The 17430-nt window shown below is 49.4% G+C and overlaps 7 protein-coding genes across 7 annotated transcripts; 3 read left to right on the forward strand and 4 right to left on the reverse strand.

The window, feature by feature from the left end:
- Positions 1-334: 334 nt before the first annotated feature.
- On the reverse strand, positions 335-1592 carry BO79DRAFT_283705 (DUF202 domain-containing protein). The gene is made up of 3 exons (XM_025688173.1): positions 1098-1592; positions 618-901; positions 335-565 (listed from the first exon to the last, which is right to left on the reverse strand). Exons 1-3 carry the CDS (start codon positions 1480-1482, stop codon positions 500-502), a joined length of 735 nt encoding a protein of 244 aa, XP_025545184.1. The 5' UTR covers positions 1483-1592; the 3' UTR covers positions 335-499.
- Positions 1593-1842: 250 nt separating this feature from the next.
- Positions 1843-2664, reverse strand: BO79DRAFT_163100 (GFA family protein). Its single transcript, XM_025679102.1, has 5 exons — positions 2507-2664; positions 2412-2440; positions 2243-2352; positions 2156-2181; positions 1843-2097 (listed from the first exon to the last, which is right to left on the reverse strand). The coding sequence occupies exons 1-5, from the start codon at positions 2587-2589 to the stop codon at positions 1962-1964; spliced, it is 384 nt and encodes a 127-aa protein (XP_025545185.1). The 5' UTR covers positions 2590-2664; the 3' UTR covers positions 1843-1961.
- A 497-nt stretch (positions 2665-3161) lies between these two features.
- BO79DRAFT_223424 (NAD(P)/FAD-dependent oxidoreductase) lies at positions 3162-4911 on the reverse strand (the record flags this gene model as incomplete). The annotated part of the gene is made up of 6 exons (XM_025683603.1): positions 3162-3542; positions 3583-4035; positions 4080-4453; positions 4512-4551; positions 4631-4813; positions 4894-4911. 6 exons carry the CDS (start codon positions 4909-4911, stop codon positions 3162-3164), a joined length of 1449 nt encoding a protein of 482 aa, XP_025545186.1.
- Positions 4912-8548: 3637 nt separating this feature from the next.
- BO79DRAFT_212598 (uncharacterized protein) lies at positions 8549-11218 on the forward strand (the record flags this gene model as incomplete). The annotated part of the gene is made up of 1 exon (XM_025683175.1): positions 8549-11218. The coding sequence occupies one exon, from the start codon at positions 8549-8551 to the stop codon at positions 11216-11218; it is 2670 nt and encodes an 889-aa protein (XP_025545187.1).
- A 215-nt stretch (positions 11219-11433) lies between these two features.
- On the reverse strand, positions 11434-12950 carry pfa4 (putative palmitoyltransferase with autoacylation activity Pfa4; the record flags this gene model as incomplete). The annotated part of the gene is made up of 5 exons (XM_025679103.1): positions 11434-11846; positions 11903-11981; positions 12040-12339; positions 12393-12564; positions 12616-12950. 5 exons carry the CDS (start codon positions 12948-12950, stop codon positions 11467-11469), a joined length of 1266 nt encoding a protein of 421 aa, XP_025545188.1. The 3' UTR covers positions 11434-11466.
- A 316-nt stretch (positions 12951-13266) lies between these two features.
- On the forward strand, positions 13267-15931 carry BO79DRAFT_261428 (putative DNA mismatch repair protein; the record flags this gene model as incomplete). Its single annotated transcript, XM_025686484.1, has 3 exons — positions 13267-13673; positions 13720-14084; positions 14131-15931. 3 exons carry the CDS (start codon positions 13267-13269, stop codon positions 15894-15896), a joined length of 2538 nt encoding a protein of 845 aa, XP_025545189.1. The 3' UTR covers positions 15897-15931.
- A 318-nt stretch (positions 15932-16249) lies between these two features.
- On the forward strand, positions 16250-17394 carry BO79DRAFT_184865 (DUF1295 domain protein). Its single transcript, XM_025680356.1, has 2 exons — positions 16250-16970; positions 17034-17394. The coding sequence occupies exons 1-2, from the start codon at positions 16273-16275 to the stop codon at positions 17359-17361; spliced, it is 1026 nt and encodes a 341-aa protein (XP_025545190.1). The 5' UTR covers positions 16250-16272; the 3' UTR covers positions 17362-17394.
- Positions 17395-17430: the final 36 nt, after the last annotated feature.

Below are 17430 nucleotides of genomic sequence, written 5' to 3' on the forward strand. Positions count from 1 at the left end.
AACTACACCATCCGGCCATTGCTTGAGAAACATGTTCTTTATTGACTTTATGTCTGACGTTTTACTAGATATACAGTGGTCGCTAATAAAGCTCCTGAAATCGAGCTCGAGGCTTATATACAGTTATGATTCGCCAATCACCACGCCCGAGCTTATACTCGCATATCAAATGTAATAAAGAGCATATTTTGGATGAGAACGGATCGATAATACCTTAGTACTCGTCATGGGCTGGTCTTAATTGTCTATCTGCTCGATGTGACGGATATATCATATTTTGTCCTGTCTGGCATCAAGGTTCTAAGTAGTACTCGAAATAACAATGTAGAAGGCCATCAAAGTTTCATTGTATTCTAGTCCTGTATTGAGTATTTTTTAGGTATGAACATATATCCGAACATTCATCTATTTATGACGGACAGATATATCAACCCTATAAATCGGTCGTATATCATCAAGAACATGGCATAAGGCGTATCATCATCAGCATCCTCAAGGGCTAGTTATCATCATGCTTTAACTCGACCGTAATAATCAGTGACAGAATGAAGGTCGTCAAAATAATCTAGCCATGTCAGTAACATCCCGCGACATCAACGCAGCGAGTCACAACTCACCAACCCAATCAAAACCCCAATACAGTTCAGCTCCCAACCCCCCGCATACACCGTCCCCAGAGCCACCACATTCTGCTGCTTCCAGAAGCGATATGCGCCCATGGCAGCTATCAGAATTGCCACGCTATAACAGCTAACCGCCAGGGGGACCCCCACTTCATAGAACCCCAATGCTGGATCCGGCGAAGCTAAATGCTGGAGTCGAAATAATTGGGCGATCAGCACACCTTGCATAGCGACCATGACCGATGTACGAATGTAAGCTAAGAAAGTTCGCTCTAAAGCTAAAACGCAATGGGGGATGTCAGCAGCAGCCTTGCATTCCTTCTTCGTTATTGTTGGTGAATGGATGAGCTCGTGATTGCCTGGCGCCATAGCCACGTGCGATTGCGCCATTTTAGTGGCATCAATAGTCATTAAAGCATATATCGGATGGAGTAATATGCGAGGTATATATCAGAAAGCGAGGTGCCCACTCACCGAAATGATCCCGATTACTCTTCTGCGGCACCGTCAACACCACATTTCGCGTCCAAAAGCGACGAACCCGTCCCGGCAACCCCTTGCTTGTGTCCTCCCTGTTGGAATGAGTGGTGCGGGAAACGGTCCGATGTGTGCGGATACGATATTCGCCCGAGGAGATCGATTCGGTTGAGAAGCCGGCCTCATCGTCATCTTGGGTGGCTATATTGCGGAGCTCGAGGGCATCCAGGTCGTTATCAGTGCTTCTGGCGTCGTCGTCATCATCGCGATGAGGTCGTTGAGCTGTGTGGCAGGCAGCTGGTGGGGTGAGAATCTCCTCGCGACCGGTCGCTGCAGCGATTGCCTTGTCCGGTGCAGAAAAATGGTCCTGGCGATCAACCATGATGTACAGTAAGCTTCTTAGCTCTCGCACAGGAAGCTGTGTGACATGCTGCTACTGCTGCTTCTGGGAGAAAAGGATGGGAAAAAGGAACGGGTCGATGCGGTGAAGAGGCGTCACTGCTGGCTGGCAGGTTCCTTGGTTTGTTGGTCGGCGACTCCCCCCTGCTTCCCCGGCCGGCCCTTATCTGATTGGGTTCGGATACTCGGCAGTAGCAGAGCTTATTGCTCTTCCAAGTTTGTTGCTATCAAGGAATCGCCGATTGATCGATTTTATTCGCGAATTGACCTCGCCAGCGGGTATGACGTAATAGATTTGAAAGGATATCTATTGAGATATAACTTCACGACAACGAGCAACTATCTCGACTAGAATCAACTCTATAAAATCCCTCTGACCATCACGCTAATTATCCCCTCATTCAACCCCGGACCCTAACTCCGCTAATGCTCCACCCAAGCTAGCATTGAGCAGTGAGCACACTATGCCGTGTTGATGCTCACCCACTCCTCCTGCTTATCGCCGAAAAACACCGATTCTGGCTTTGACACAATGTCAAACAGCGCTGCTTTCAGATACGCTTTACCCGGGACTTTTGGCGACAACGTGAATAGTGGGCTGTGTTCAAGCTGCATCAGTATATGGTTCTAGGAGCGAAGCAAAACCAACAACTGACCTTCCACAACTGGAGCAAAAATGACGCTACAAAGACGGATTAGCTCGGCACGCTTCAACTAGTGCCCTTAAATTGACGGGAACCCACCTGGACGATGTTCCCCGAAGAAGTGTTGGGATCGCTGTAGATCGTCATTGCCTGGCTGGGGTCTTCGATAGTCATGTCACTTTGATTGATGAAGTAGTTGATTGAGAAAGCTGATTGGGGTTAGTCCTGGGCGGCTACTGCGGGGTAGAGACGGAAAAGGAAGACATACAGCCTCCTCCAGCTTTCTTGCAGTTGATGCTGCAGAGTATGCAATCAGCTTAGATCCTCTATTAATGATTGATTGGTATGGGAGTATAAAATTACCAGTGGCAGGCTACACTCCTCTCCGGCTGTGCCGGCAGGGTGATGGAGACGCTGGTGCAGTTACAACGGCCGGTGTAGGGCATCGTTGAGGTGCTGTAGATGGATGTGGAAGATGGAGTGTGATGACTCGATTCGTGGCAGCTTGCCGGGATTTAGAGGTCAATGTCAGGGGCAGGAGAAGTGGAGCATGGTCCATCCACATTTAAACCCACGTTATACACCAGCAATTCGGAGTTGACCCGATTTAAGGGAAGCCTCGACAAGAGGTCCTTCTCCACTCGAGTGGATCTCTATCCGATGATGGATTGATAATCAGCGTTTGCCGCCCGTTCCGTGGATGCCATATATGCCTGAGGCTGCAGATGATATATTGAACATCACCTAAGCCCGACTGTTGTACTTTTGCCAGGTGGATAATACTACCTTATCAATGCTCAAATGGAAAAACAACAAAGTGGCGATATTGATACAAAAATTGAACGACTAGGAATAACTATATAGCACTATAATAGCAGAGGTTGGGTATGTTTATTTTACCTCGGCAATGAGGTGCATACTAAGCCCACCATCTTCTTATTTGATAAATTTGGAGCATTCCATTGAAGGCCTGATAACCAACAGTCCTTCGGATAAACGCGCCTATCATACATGGAGCTCAAGCAGTAACCTGCTTGACAAGCCCCAAAGTGCCCCGTTCGATATTGGGCGCCATCCCATTCACAATATCAACCGTAAAACTGTTCAGATCCAGAATCCGGTTCATTCGGACCACTTTCATCATAACCTCATCGCACTGGCTACTCTCCGAGTATGTAGCAGCAGCGCCCCTAGCGGTAAACTCTGCCGCTTGACTGCTGTCGAGGTTTGCCAGACATCCGCTCTCAACCTTGCGAATCACCCGGGTGCAAAACTCCACTGACCTGTCCACCTCTGCCTGGGTCAGTTTCCCACCTGCATCAACCGTCCCTTGGATAATAAGCCGAAAATGGTCAAATGCCACATTGAAGTTCGCTTCATCCAGCCCGTTCAAAACGGCCTTTTCCCTGCCATGGGATCTGCTCCATTGCACTGCGCACCACCAATAGGAACCGCGTGTAGGCCTCGCCAACTTTGCTCGAATGCCATTCACCAGCCTCCTCTTCCGTGCAGTCACCCCTGAGACTCGCGCAGATTGTCACTGCCGCTGACAGCCCACCCGTCATGGCAAGATGCACGCCCGACGAGAACAGCGGGTCGATAAAACAAGCCGCATCACCCGCAACACGTGTGAAGGGGTGTGCATACGTACTCGCACTGTACGACCAATCTGCCGCCGCCTTGATTTCCGAGGACACAAGTTCAGCACCACTTAACAGCAGCGCAATTCCCGGCGTTTCATGCAAACAAGCAAGAAAAAAGTCCTTGCTGGACACAGACCCATACGCCCGCTTCTTCTCTGCAACCCGGTCTTGCTTCAGCGTAACCCCAACAGAGACCGTGCCGTTATGTAAGGGGATAAACCAAGCCCACCCGCTCCCGTCTCTTACGGCCTCGGAGAACGGATCCCCTTCCCCTGGCCCATACGTGCCTGCACCCCGCCAATTCCCCATAGTGCCATGCTCTGCAGCTGTTTATTGTGGATCCGAGTCTTCATGTATCGATTGCTCATTAGGCCGGCACGCCCGGAAGCATCAACTAGATATTCGAAGTGGATTGTACCGGTGCTGCCGTCCTTTTTGCGGTTCCAGGTTGCGGACACGGGCCTTCTACTCAAGTCTTGGTCTTGGCCTTCTTGTTTGGTGTCGGTGTTGCTGATGGTTGGAGCGAAATCAAGAGCCTGCACTTTCACACCATCGAAGACAGTTGCGCCGCTCTGCTCGGCATGTCTGAATAGAATCTCGTCTGCTTCAGAGCGGAGGACGTTCCACGCATGGTTGCCTGCTCCACCAGCTCCGACAAAATCTGTATCTGCCAAAGCATTAGCCAAATACGTTGAAGCATCTCGAAGAACATGCACGGGACTTACAGCCCGGTTGCTTGGAATTGAATTTGAATGTTGCGCCATTCTATATTGTGAGTTCTACCTGTTAGTCGAAAAATAAGAGTACTGTGTAGGTACTTAAATGAGGGACGTGAAATAGATACCTTGCGCAGAAAACCGCCAGCGTTGAACTTGTCGTAACAGTCTATAAAATCCAGAAAATATCTCACCGAGGGCAGAAGATTTTCTCCAATATGGTACCGAGGGAACTCCTCTGCTTCCAGTACCATAGTGTCAATACCCTCTCGGGCCAGCACAGAGGCCGCATAGGAGCCCGCGGCCCCCCCCTCCAATTACGAGGACTGTGCAGTTTTTGGGAATTGACATATTGGTAAGTTGAAATGTGTCTTGCTCAGCGCAAAGTTACTTTGGCAGACATCGCCATTACCTGGGGTCAGGACAGGCTTTAGTAGCCTGACGGTCCACGAAGTTTGGGATATCTTATTCGTATCATCGCACTAGATACAAGCAATCCCGTCTCAATGATACCAACTGCCCTGCAGGAAAAGTCAATTACTCAATAGTACTGTCGTCAGCTCATGAGGTCGTTATGTCGAGTTGCGTAGTAGTGTTTCATCTCGTTATAACGGACATATCATCGAGATGCAAACGGCGGTGGTTCTCTGTCGACTACTAAATGAATCTCCGAACCGGCATTCTGGCAGCATACCAATGGATGTCATGGGGGTTACACAAAATCGAAAGCAATGTTACGCAGATATTAAGTTTCGAAGATCTTTCCCCGAATCGAGAAGCATAGGACCTGGGTTGCATAACCAACAGGATCATGGCAAGTGTATGACACAGGGAACGCTCTGCTAGACTGATTCAGAAGCACACGACTTGCGTAGTTATGTTGCACCTTGGTGTAGCGTGCACAGCTCTACGTGTCATATACTAAAATTCTAGGCGGTTCATGAAAGAGCCTGAGCCGTGGAGAAGTCTGCAGCCGGACGGCCGGACAGGCTTCTACATTCTTTCTCAGATATATTATTGAAAATGAGTCTTCCGCATTTCCACTCGATATTTATTTTGCAGAAACTGCTGCCTTATCCCCACCGAGATACCTCGCGCACTAGCCCATTCGGCTGAGCATACACTTGACAAACAATGGTCCAGGCCGATGTACCTGTCTCCGGTGAGGGTAAGAGCATCAATTACCCTACCTACTGACCGAAAGGAAGTAGAACCGTCAGGTCCGCTGAGAAAATGTAGAAAGGCCCAGAGAATTTCGTAGCGTTGGGGTCACGAAGGGGTCCCATAAGCCCTACCCTTTTCAGTGGATTGTTGTTCTAAACGTGCCATCCTCTACCGGCGGGGTTGGAGCCCGTAGAATGCGTCTCCCGAGGGGCTAGATACAAACAATGTGATTGGCTTGTACCGGTACAGGAATTGCTACTTTACAGAAGAGCGGTTTTGCTAGGTTGGCCAAGGCCGGATATCACCGGTTATGCGGTTTATGCGTACTTGATTGCTCATATCCAAAAGTTTTCGCGCGCGGGATGAGAATTACCTAAGGTGTTACTCCAAAGCGGAATACCGATAGAAATAAGTGCCTAGCATTCATAAAGAAAGGACAAAGACCGGTAGATAACGCAGCTGCTGAAGAATCCTTCGAAACTAACTGTTGGGGTTGGCTCAGGAATGAGTTTCTACCGCGGCTTGACGAAGAGGAAGATTTCGAAGAGAAGAGGTTGCTAATCCATGTTTGGGACTTTGCATTGCATGATCAATGTGCTCAAAGTTCTAAAAGCAGAATCACTGTTCTTGGAGTATCCAAAGCCGGCGAGAATCCTAAGCTCTCATGTTCTACCAAGAAGGCCACAGTAGTTGGAAGACGCGATCAACTGCTTCATTGCCAGTATAGTCGGCGAAGCCACCAGCAACTTCAACATGGGGAAAATAAGATTTCCAGCACGAATCCTAATAAATCTTAATAGTATGCGATACTACTGACAAGGGAAATTGTATAGTGAATTGTGCAAGATACTCATGTGATCTGATCATTTTGCCTGGGGCACAGAGTACAAGTGTTGCTCTGGAAGGGATTTCGTAGGCAGCTTACGTCACGTCAAAGAATAATGATTTTGGTAGCTATTTCTGATGTTTACCTCCATTGTGAGACAGAATAAAGTATCTGACAGCAGCAACCGCGCACACAGCCCTATTATCGAACAGCCTTGGTGGAAGAAGGCAAAGAGAAAGAAACATGCATACGATAATCAGCAGTGACTTTCAAGATTAACAGTCTGTGATACTCTGTGTTACATTCTCGGCATTATCCAACGAGCATAATCAAGCTTTACGCTAGCCTTGTCAGACCATGGGTTGTGGAGGTACGTTCGAGGAGTCGGGCTGTCATCATCTGAAATCTTGGTATCGCCGATAAATGTGACCCTTAATTCGGTCGAGTGTGCCTGAACCATGAATCTTGTACAAACAGAATAAGGGTACATTCTTGGCTTCTAGGGTAAGAGTACTTATTTCGGACAATTTTCTCCCGCTGTTGGTAGTAACCATAAGTAGGTTTTATCGTCTGCGAGCACACATCAGACGTCGAGGTACGTTTACTGTACGACATCCCCGTGGCTTATGCAACCGCTACTTAAAACTATCGACCATTCGCGGCCGACTGTATGCATGTTGCGGCACCACAACAATGGAATTACGACGATGTGATGGCCTTTCTCCATTATAGCTACTTCTACTTTATGTGCTGACTACCGATGCGTGGATGGATGTAGGTATTGACTCTCTGGGAGGGGAATGTGGCTACCACAGTCGTCTTGGATTGCAGCATGAGCAGCAGCCATGACGCGTGGAATCTGCATTATTGGACTTGGTTTAATCTCGTTCCAGAATATGTTGACTGCTGCAGAAATGCTGTATAACAGCGTAATCAGTCTTCGACCGAGTTGCCCACGTCATTCCGAAGCAGCATGGTATTGTCTGCAATCATGCCTTGAGGAAACCGGTAAGCAAGGGTATCATGAAAGTACCCACGGTGCCATCCCTACTTGCCCAATACCGAGTAACCTACACCGCATAAGTGGTTGTGTAAGCGTGCAGAGTTTAGTCAGGGCTATAGCTCGGAACTCAACTACAAGGATGCAGGCAATGTAAGCTGATGCCCAGCTAGCTGAACTACAAAACAGTTGATTTCCCGCTTGCGCTTTACATGGTGGTTGAGAAGCGGGGAAGTCCTACGAGCCAATTGATGGTCTATGTAACCCCAATGTGCGTAGTTACGTTGGGGCAGGTGAACCGTACCACTGTATTGAGTTTAAAAATGCAGGCATTACGCCCATACCCGGGGTACACAAGGTGCATAAGTTGGCTCCTTGGATTGTCAAGAATGGTAGTATTTGTTGTTCGACCAGGGATCATTACTTCCCACGGCTGAATACTTACGTACCGCAGACATGATGTTTAGCATTTTGATGACAATGACTCGTCTACCTGCCTGAAAGCTAGTATAGAAGCCGTAGTCTGTCATGCTGGGCGTTTGCTGGGTGGTGGGGATTGCTAGCCATGGTGTATGTACCAGGCCTCTCAAGATTCAGGGTATGATACAAAGCCAATGACGGCAATGGTTCTGAAGGCAGCATAAAATTGTCGTGTAAGTCATCGGTGATAGTCACGATAGTACTCGCAAACCAATTAAAAAAGCCATCACGCTCATTGAGACCCTTGATATATGTGGTGCTACTGTGACAGTAACGACTTCCAAGGCTGATGCGTCGCTGTCTCCGACAGGCTACTGTCTTTTCATGACGTCTGTTTCGCCTGCAAACCCCGCATATTACTTGAGACCAGCTAGCCACAGGTGGCAGGAAGTAGATCTTGCCTGCGTCTATCACGACTCCATTGAGCCTGCAAATATAGTCACGATTTAGGGAGAGTTGGCTGTATAAATAGTTCCTCTCTCATCCACCCGAGTTGAAATGTCACATATCAATTTGGCATCTAGCCCACTCCTCATAGAACAAGCTTAGAAAGCCCTGGGTCAACTGCCTGCAATCATGACCGGAATCATGAACTATCTCCGTCGATCTCGAGCGACGGACTCGGGTATCGAGATGTCCGCTACTATCACAGCAAGCTCCTCATCGCCTAGTTGGGGTGTGATAGAACTTAAAGATTTACGCGACAAGGACAACAATCCTGTGGACTTTACCAAGGATGATTACCTTGGTATTGCATTACTATCACCCGTCAAGGTCGAGGATACAGAGGTCAATGTTTCCACTGATCCCTGGTACGATTTCACATGTGAGGTTAGCAATTTCTCGAGTGGTAATGATGTCGAAGTCCTTGTGAAGATCACATTCAAGCCGAACTGGGATGGGGAAGCCGACAAGTTTCAAGTCAAAGATGTTCAGCTGGAAATGGCTGGCAATCCGCAAGATGAGCACTACAAGGACTCGGTGCGTCTGTGGAAGAATTTTCTGCCCGATGAAACCGGTACCGTCCCAATCGTGTGTGACAGTCGACCGGATGGGATTCCCTACTCCAACCAGACGGTGGTTTTCACAAACGATGATGGAATAATCATGAAAGAGGTGCCATTCGGTCAAAAGACTGAGGTCACCTTGAACCGGGGCAACTACGGAGTTGCTGCTACAGAAGTTTTCACGGATGATGAAACCACCGTTGCCACTGCAAAGGCTCAGCCAGACCAAGTGGAGGTCAAACAGGGGACTACAAGCTCAGATGTCAACGTTACGTACGATGTTCATCACTACAGCGCGACAGAAGTTGTAATTGACAATATAGCCGGGCTCGAGGGAGAGGAAGTGCATGTCAAGTTCAGCAACGAAGACAGTCTGCTACATGATTTTTGGAGTTCGGTTCCACAGACCACAAAGCCACGTCGAGTACTCCCATCGGATGACAATGCAATTATTAGCGTGGATTCGATCATTGTGAATAATGTTCAATATGACTTCACTCCGAAGCAGGTTGATTTATCAAGCAATGAATCCGTCTTGATTACGGCTGGCGATGTGACTCAGCATCAGATAGAAGTCTCGGATGCCGTCAAGCTACCCATCCAGCTGAAAAAGTCGGGCTCAATAACCGCAGGAACAATGGTGGTGCACCTCATTCAAAAAGAAACCCGCCTTATTCACAAGGAAAAGGTGGACATGAACGAAGAGAACCCCCAGTTCCAGGTGTTGGTGGCCCCGGGAGATTACGAAGTGCAGGCAAATCGGTTCATCGAGAATGGAATTTTGTATAAACCTATATTTGATCCCAGTATCACCGTCAACGAAAATGGTAACACTGAACTGGAATTGCAGGTGGATCTCGTCGTCAATCTCAATGTCCCTGGCTTCCCCAACTTTTTGAGTTTCGGTGCTTGCACCCGGGACCTCAGCGAACCTACGAAATCGGATGACACTGATAACGACTTAACAGACTTTGTGCAAGCTGGTGCATCGTCAATATTCAAATATGCTGGCCAGGGTGGCGACGGCGACCCCGAAGTTGATCTAACAGAGAGTCTAGAATGCACACCAAGAGTGATTGCCCTTGCGAGCGATATCGAAAAAGCCATCGGAAGTGATCATACTGTTCTGCCGGTGTTGATATCATATACCTGCAACTTTTCTGGTGGGAACGATGTCCTGACAGACACCACCAGACACCGACATAGCCTTGGAAATTTCATTCAGTCGCTACAACTCACCATGAAGAGTGATCAGGCGCCACGCTCTCTACGCGCTGCGTACATCCTCAACCCCGATTTCATTGGCGAGTGCCAGAAGCGTGGCTACGAAGCGGATTCAGAAGTACCGTTCCTCAATGCTCTGAAAGAGGCCCTTGAATACCGGGGTGAAGCAGATAAGGTCGAGCGTATCCCTAGCGACATTGACGATACCCTTCGTGGATATGTACGTGCACTACACTGGCTGGTGCGGACTCTGACGAAGGATCCCGACACCGGAAAGCCTGCCGTTTCGCTCGGGTGGCAGGTAAATCTCTGGGCAGGAGAAGCCGCCGGTGCAGTGTGGATTTACACGGACGAAAACCAGGCATCGGACAAGGCGAAGAAAACAGCCGACTACTTGGATGAACTCGGGGTATGGCCCAAACAAGCTTCTCAGCAGGCGGATGAAGATGAGCTAGCTCCTCTCGACTTTCTGGCCGTTGACCGCTGGGAACGCGATGATTACAGAAATGATAGCTACCCTAAGTTCTTCTGCTTTGCTCCGCGCGAATGGAGCAGGTATTTTGATTTCTGTGAAACGCTTGGCGCAGAACTGCATGCCCCGATCATGCCTTGGCAGGTGTCAGCAGCTCGCACGCCAACCTTCAAAGATGACGTTTCGAACAATTTCTCGACAGCACAGCATTGGGGTACCGGGGGCAGCTGCATTTTGGGCGATCCAGGTATTGGATCCGAGTACTACCGCATTCACAAGAAGATCTTGTCGCTGGGATTGGATGAGGTGCAATTTCACGTTAAAACCGTGGAAGAGTTGTGGAAGCGCTCTCAGCCATTTGATATCAGTGTTCCAGGTTACCAAGGCCTCCATTTGCGGGGAATCTTCGCTGTCCTGCTAGGTGGAGGTGACACAACCGGCATTGTGAGTAGTCTTCCTCAGGCTGGTGAGAAGCAGGATGCTTGGGTGCGGGAAAAACTCGGAGAATATATCAAGGACCCAATTTATTTCCAAACTGATTGAGGAGGGAGCGTGTAATTGAACGCTACAACTGAATTCAGGACATCGTTGTCTGCCGTTATTGCGATTTTCGGGTTTCTAATGTGGCACTAGCCACCTGTACTTGGGTTTAGGTGGAACTTGCAAGTTGTGTTCAAAATGGAACAGAATGTCTACGATTTAAATGCTGAGGCCTAGTGCTAATGATTATAGCGTTTTAACATTAATTTTTATGTACCCAATCATGTTTCTGACCGAGAGTGGAAGAATTTTTATTGTCGTTGTGCTTTGTGTTGCATCAGAATGGCGAGTGGGATGTCTTCCTCGTCGTAGAATTCGACGTCCTCTTCGACCCCAAAGTCACGTAGCCGTTCGCCCTCAGAATTCTTCCACCCTTCCTCGCCATCTTCGGGCTCGGTACTATAACCTGGCGAAGATTCCCGAGAAGAGCCGCTTTGATTTATTTCTTCCTGTGCCCGATCATGGAAGCGCTTACGACGTCTGATTTCCTGGCTAGCTCTCGGCGCCCCACTGGGGCTATCGTCCGTCCTCCCGTAAATTGCTGGAGTCTGGGGCTCGACATCATCCATGACTGTTCTGGCTGTAACCGGGATTCGGTCTGGGTCGGGAGGTGGCCAGGTAACATTAGGATCTATTTTGGGGTCAGTCCGTCATTAATGTCGGTGCCATATAGCAAGTTTCACTAACCTTCAAAGTCGTTCACTTCGAACTCTAATCCTGTCCGACGGTCAGGAGTTCTGGCCAGCGGCCAAAACCAGCTCAGAACCTAAATAGCAGATTAGCTTGCAGCGGAGAAAAACGATTACTGATAAAAATTGACCAACATTTGCAGTTCCGCCCATCCCAGCCTTGATGTTGGACCAGATTCCGATATCGTACGGAAACTCTTGCTTTTTGATTCGGATCCTGACGCCACCTGGTCCGGTCAAATACCCACCGAAGTGACGAGACCGACGAACCAGCGTCTGATGTCGTTCAATTTCCCATTCTTCGATGGTCGTCGTATTAATGCTCATAGACCAGATGGTCCGACCGAGGAGGATCATGAGAAAGAAGACCGTAAAGCTGTTCACTACCAGGAGAACGAATAGATGGCCCATCTGCAGTGCACTAGGGCCTAAATACTAAGTAACTTCTGCATCAGCTTGCGTCGTCTCGTCTAGAGTTATCATCTTACGCTCGGACGATTCCTGGAAGCCCAAATTATTGACGCTCTTTCATAGAGAAGGGTTTCGAGATAAGACATTCCTGTTACGGCGTAGAACAGAAAACGCACGAAGTGAGGGAACGTGAAGTGCGAGACACAGTTCGAGGTCCATGGGCAATGATGGTCCATCTTTGGGATGCATCTGCAGCTGGCATCAGTATGAAGGCCTAGCTATTGATTTGACATAACTAACCTTTGGCACGTCCGACAATGGTGGGCTCTTGGCGGCTTGTATGCCTCACATTTACGGCACCATCGTTGACGACCACTAGCACGGTCGGCTTCGAGCTGCTTACTGTCTAATGGTTTCCAATCTTTGGGAATGCGACCAGGATCTACAGTGCAAGTTCGATAATAACATATCCAGATGCACAGGGCAAAGATGTTGAGGCGCCATAGCTCGGTGTCCCTGAGCGGAGCTGGCTCGAAGTACAGAAAGAAATACTGCGAGCTGTACGCGAGGAAGCTAATTAAGATGCAAACTGATGGAATCGCCAGTTGCGACAACCGGAATGAAGAGCTAGCCATGCTGGTTGCACATCACATCTCCGAGTCCAACCACTGGCAGCACGCGATGAATGATGGAGTGGCAGACAAGACAGAATGTTGTCGATGTTGACAAGCCACGTGGTGTGGCTGACTCAGCGCACGTGATCAATCCCCATGTTGTGCGTGGAAATACTCCTTCACTCATTCTCCATCTCCATTGATCATCTAGGACAGTCTATTGCATCGTATACTTCATCTAAATTCTGTTATATAGTATATATTCTGAAACTATTCATTCCCTCATCTTGTTCAAAGCCACCCAAATGACTGACCAATTACCTGTGTTCCGTTAAGGATGCCAATCGCCGCGCTGTCCCCTGCAGCGGTGCAGGCAATTGGCTCCGCGTCTGTTATTTCCGATCCTTGCTCCATTGTCAAGGAGCTCCTGGACAACGCCTTGGATGCCACAGCTACTTCTGTCTTCATTGAGATCTCACAGAATACACTTGACGTAATACAAGTCAAAGACAATGGCCACGGTATCCCCGCTAGTGACCACCCATTTGTCTGCAAACGCACCTTCACTAGCAAGATTCAATCCGTCGAGGATCTTAGAACTATCGGTGGAAAGTCCCTAGGTTTCAGAGGCGAAGCACTTGCTAGTGCAGCGGAGCTATCCGGTGGCGTGGCTATCACCACTAGAGTACCGCATGAGCCGGTTGGTTCTTCTATCAATTATGGTAGAAGTGGCGAGCTTCTAAGGTGATTACCACCCCCGATAGAGATAGTCCAAAGCTGACATACGTAGTACCCAGCGAGCGCCACATCCGGTAGGTACCAGTGTTCGCATAACAGACTTGTTCAAACACATCCCTGTCCGGAGACAAACTACGATAAAGAACGCTGCCAAGACGCTTGTGAGGATCAAGAAGCTCGTACAAGCATACGCTATTGCTCAGCCCTCCAAACGTCTATCTTTCAAGGTCCTTAAAGCAAAGACAGAGACGAACAACTGGATATATGCCCCAGGCAACAACACTAGCCTCGTGGATGCAGTATTAAAGGTTGTGGGCACCGAAGCTTCCTCTAGCTGTCATGTCAAGGCCTGGCCACCTAATAATGACAGCGACAGGTCTTTTCGGATACTCGCGCTTCTCCCAAAGCCAGATTCTGGTATGTAGCTGCTCTGTAAGTACTTGAATGTGACTGACAGAGTCAGACCTTACCAAGGTAAACGGGTCAGGTCAGTATATCAGTATCGATGGCAGGCCTTTATCGACCACCCGAGGGGTCGCGCAAGATATTGCCAAATTATTCAAGGCTTATATACGCTCGCTTGCTTCCAGTCAGGAGCCATCTCCAAGCATTACCGATCCACTTCTGTGCCTTCAGCTCCAGTGCACTAATGCAAGCTACGACGTCAACATTGAGCCCGCCAAAGATGATGTCCTTCTCGAAGACCGAGAGAAGCTTCTCTCCTTGGTGGAGGAGCTTTTGTGTGATGTGTACGGTATAGAAGCAAAACCAGCCGAGAGATCAAGGACTGTCAACAAGGAAAAGGAACCTGCTCCATATAGAAACTCGTTTGACATCCTTCTTGCCAGGAAAAGTCCGGATGACTCACGGGCAAGCAGTTATGCCTCCTCAACACCACGGACTCCGGCTGTAGAGGGACAACTTAGTGCACATACAGAGAATGGTCTGGAGCTGAGGAGTGCGAGCAGCAACCCCTGGTCAATACCCAAAGAAAGCATGCCGATGCCGACTCGCGACATCTCCTCATCGCGCAGTCATACGGATAAGACAGGAAGTTGTGGAATCGTGCGAGATCCGACTGAAAGCCGAGGAAACTCACGAGAGAGACTGCAGACGAGCTCTCCAGGGTTCATCTTACCGAGTCCCTCTGCCAGCTCGACGACTGCTCCTGGCTATGTGACTGAGGCTCAGTATTCGCCATATAGTCCAGGCACACCTCAAACTCCTCTTCCCAGGACAAGGCAAGCCTCAATGGACCATGGCACGCATCCTGAAAACGGAGCCCTTGATAGCTGGTTGAGGAAAACTCCAGTCCCTTTGTCCCAACCAAACATTGGCGAGGTACCTGTAGACGATGGAGACGAGCGCTCGTTGCAGCAGTTGGCGCAAGAGCGATTTGGCTCACCAGAAAGGTCACCAAGTGGCTCAGCATCGATAGAGGATGGCGTTGCTACCGCTCAAAACCAATGTCCCGAGACCCAGGCTAGCCCTGCCGAAGCAGACGCGGAGCCTGAAGAATCTGGTTCTCCCTTGCTTGGAAGTACCACAGACCCCAAAATTAGAGAAGATCACGCGCCTGCCCCTGAGAAGTCTTCCGCTACTCTACGCCAGCTTCTTTCAGGAAATAACCACCAGGAGCTGGACCGTGCACTTGACTTTGAGAACCGCAAGAGGGAAGCTATCCTTAGGCATCGAGAACAACTTAGAAGTCGGCGAAACCAGACCACAACGAGTTCACCCCATTTGAGTCGGTATCTAGCTGCCAAGGCTGCACTTCACAGTCAACCCGACGCTGACCGAGAAGACGAGCCGACCGTGAAGCCCGTGCTGAGTCCACATGACCCACGGTCGCGTTTAATGCGTCACAGGGCGCAAGATCAGTATGAAGATGGCATATCAAGAATTAGAAGGATCAACACAGACAAGTTGCCATTGGAAAACATTCCAGATGGAAATGAACTATATAGTCTGGGTCTGACCCAGCAGGCCGACATTCCGCTCATATCGACCACATACGACCATATAACCAAGACGGATCTGTATACTGGATGTGGAGATCAATTTGTCGCCTTTGACCATTCACATAAAGATACAGAGAGTGTGTTTGATATCTGGAGATATCGACTTACCAGTTTAATGCAGAGCAATTACCAGACTAAAGAACGGTCGGGATTGCCGGATGTGCATTTCAACTTCTCTCGTTTAGCGCAGCGCGGGCAATCCAAGTGATAGCATTCTTTATCTATCTTATCTTATCTTATCGGCGCCAGCTGGCGATTCGGCTGTTCGAGTGACCAGCTTTGCATGAAATTTCCCTACCTAGACACCATATGTTAATATACAAGGTAGCAAACATTAATTCTGAACTAATGTATCCATCCGCAATATGAAAACGACCTGAACCTCGGCAGGACTGATCAGGGTCCAGTCTGGCCCTGGCAGGGCGGCTCCACCAGCCCGCAAAGCAGTGAACGTCATCGTCATGACGCCGTTACATAAGACTGACATCAACTGACACCCCCCTTCTATAAAACCAAATCCAGTTCCTCCCACATTCCCGATCTCTTTCAACCTCAAGCACAGTTGAGTGATCATCACAGTCAACATGAATATATCCGGGAGCGCTCCCTTCGGGAACGACTATATCCCACACCCCCACCCTCACCCGCGGCTTCACACGGCCGACATCGGGATCTTCAAATCGACCATCCTCCCCTCCTTCACTCTCCACACGACTCTCGACATCGCTGCCTTTATCGCATCCAAGGCTACCGACCGCGCCGAAATCAAGGACTGGTGCTGGCCGTCTAGCCAAGTCATCAACGCCTGGTGGAGCGCCATCGGACACCAAGTCTACTACCATAATATCTCGCCGCAAAATGCCTGGTCGACTCTCTCTTGGACGGAAAAGGTGCTCTTGACTTGTGTTACGGTTTGGGGTACTCGCCTGTTTACTCGCATCGCTTCTCGGACTATCACCCGCGGCAAGGATGACCCGCGCTATGACCAGCTGAAGAAGGAAGACCCCAATGGGTTCTGGACCTCGGCTCTGCTCAAGCAGTATCTCCCTGAGGCGGCTTTCCTCACCCTGATTGCCCTGCCCTTCACCGTGCCATTCCGGTTGACTTCCTCGACGTTGTCGCTGGACAGCGATGTCCAGTCTGTCGTCCGGGCAATCGGTGTCGCACTCTTCGGCGCTGGATTCGCCATGGAGGTTATGGCCGATGCGCAGCTCGAGATGCACCGTCAGGAACGGACCGATCTGTGCAAGCACGGCGTGTGGAGTATCGTCAGACACCCCAAGTAAGCTATCCCTTCCTATCCCCCCTTTAGTGCTGCTTAGAGAACCCAAGCTAATGAAACCAGCTACCTCGGCGATACCCTCGTCCACATCTCCTTCGCCGTGCTCAACATTGCCAACAACTTCAACCCGATCGTCCTACTCGGTCCCCTGACCAACTACTTCTTCCTTCGCTTCGTCGGCGGCGACCGCCAGACCGAAGCCAGCCAGGAGACACGGTACCGCACTGAGGACCTGCACAAATACGAGCAGCTGCAGAGTTGGCGCCGCGAGAAGAACAGTTTCTGGCCCGGTTTCACCGAGGTAGTGAACCCCTGGACGTGGGTGGTTCTTGGAGCGGGCGTGCTGGGCGTGGTCGCAGAAGAAGGTATTCGGGGCTGGCTTACTCAATAATTCTCTCAGTCAGTTAGTATATGTATGAACTAGTCATGAATTAATAATACCAAAAGTCATATACATGAA

This window comes from Aspergillus costaricaensis, assembly GCF_003184835.1.
Source record: "Aspergillus costaricaensis CBS 115574 unplaced genomic scaffold BO79scaffold_1, whole genome shotgun sequence".
NCBI lineage: Eukaryota > Fungi > Ascomycota > Eurotiomycetes > Eurotiales > Aspergillaceae > Aspergillus > Aspergillus costaricensis.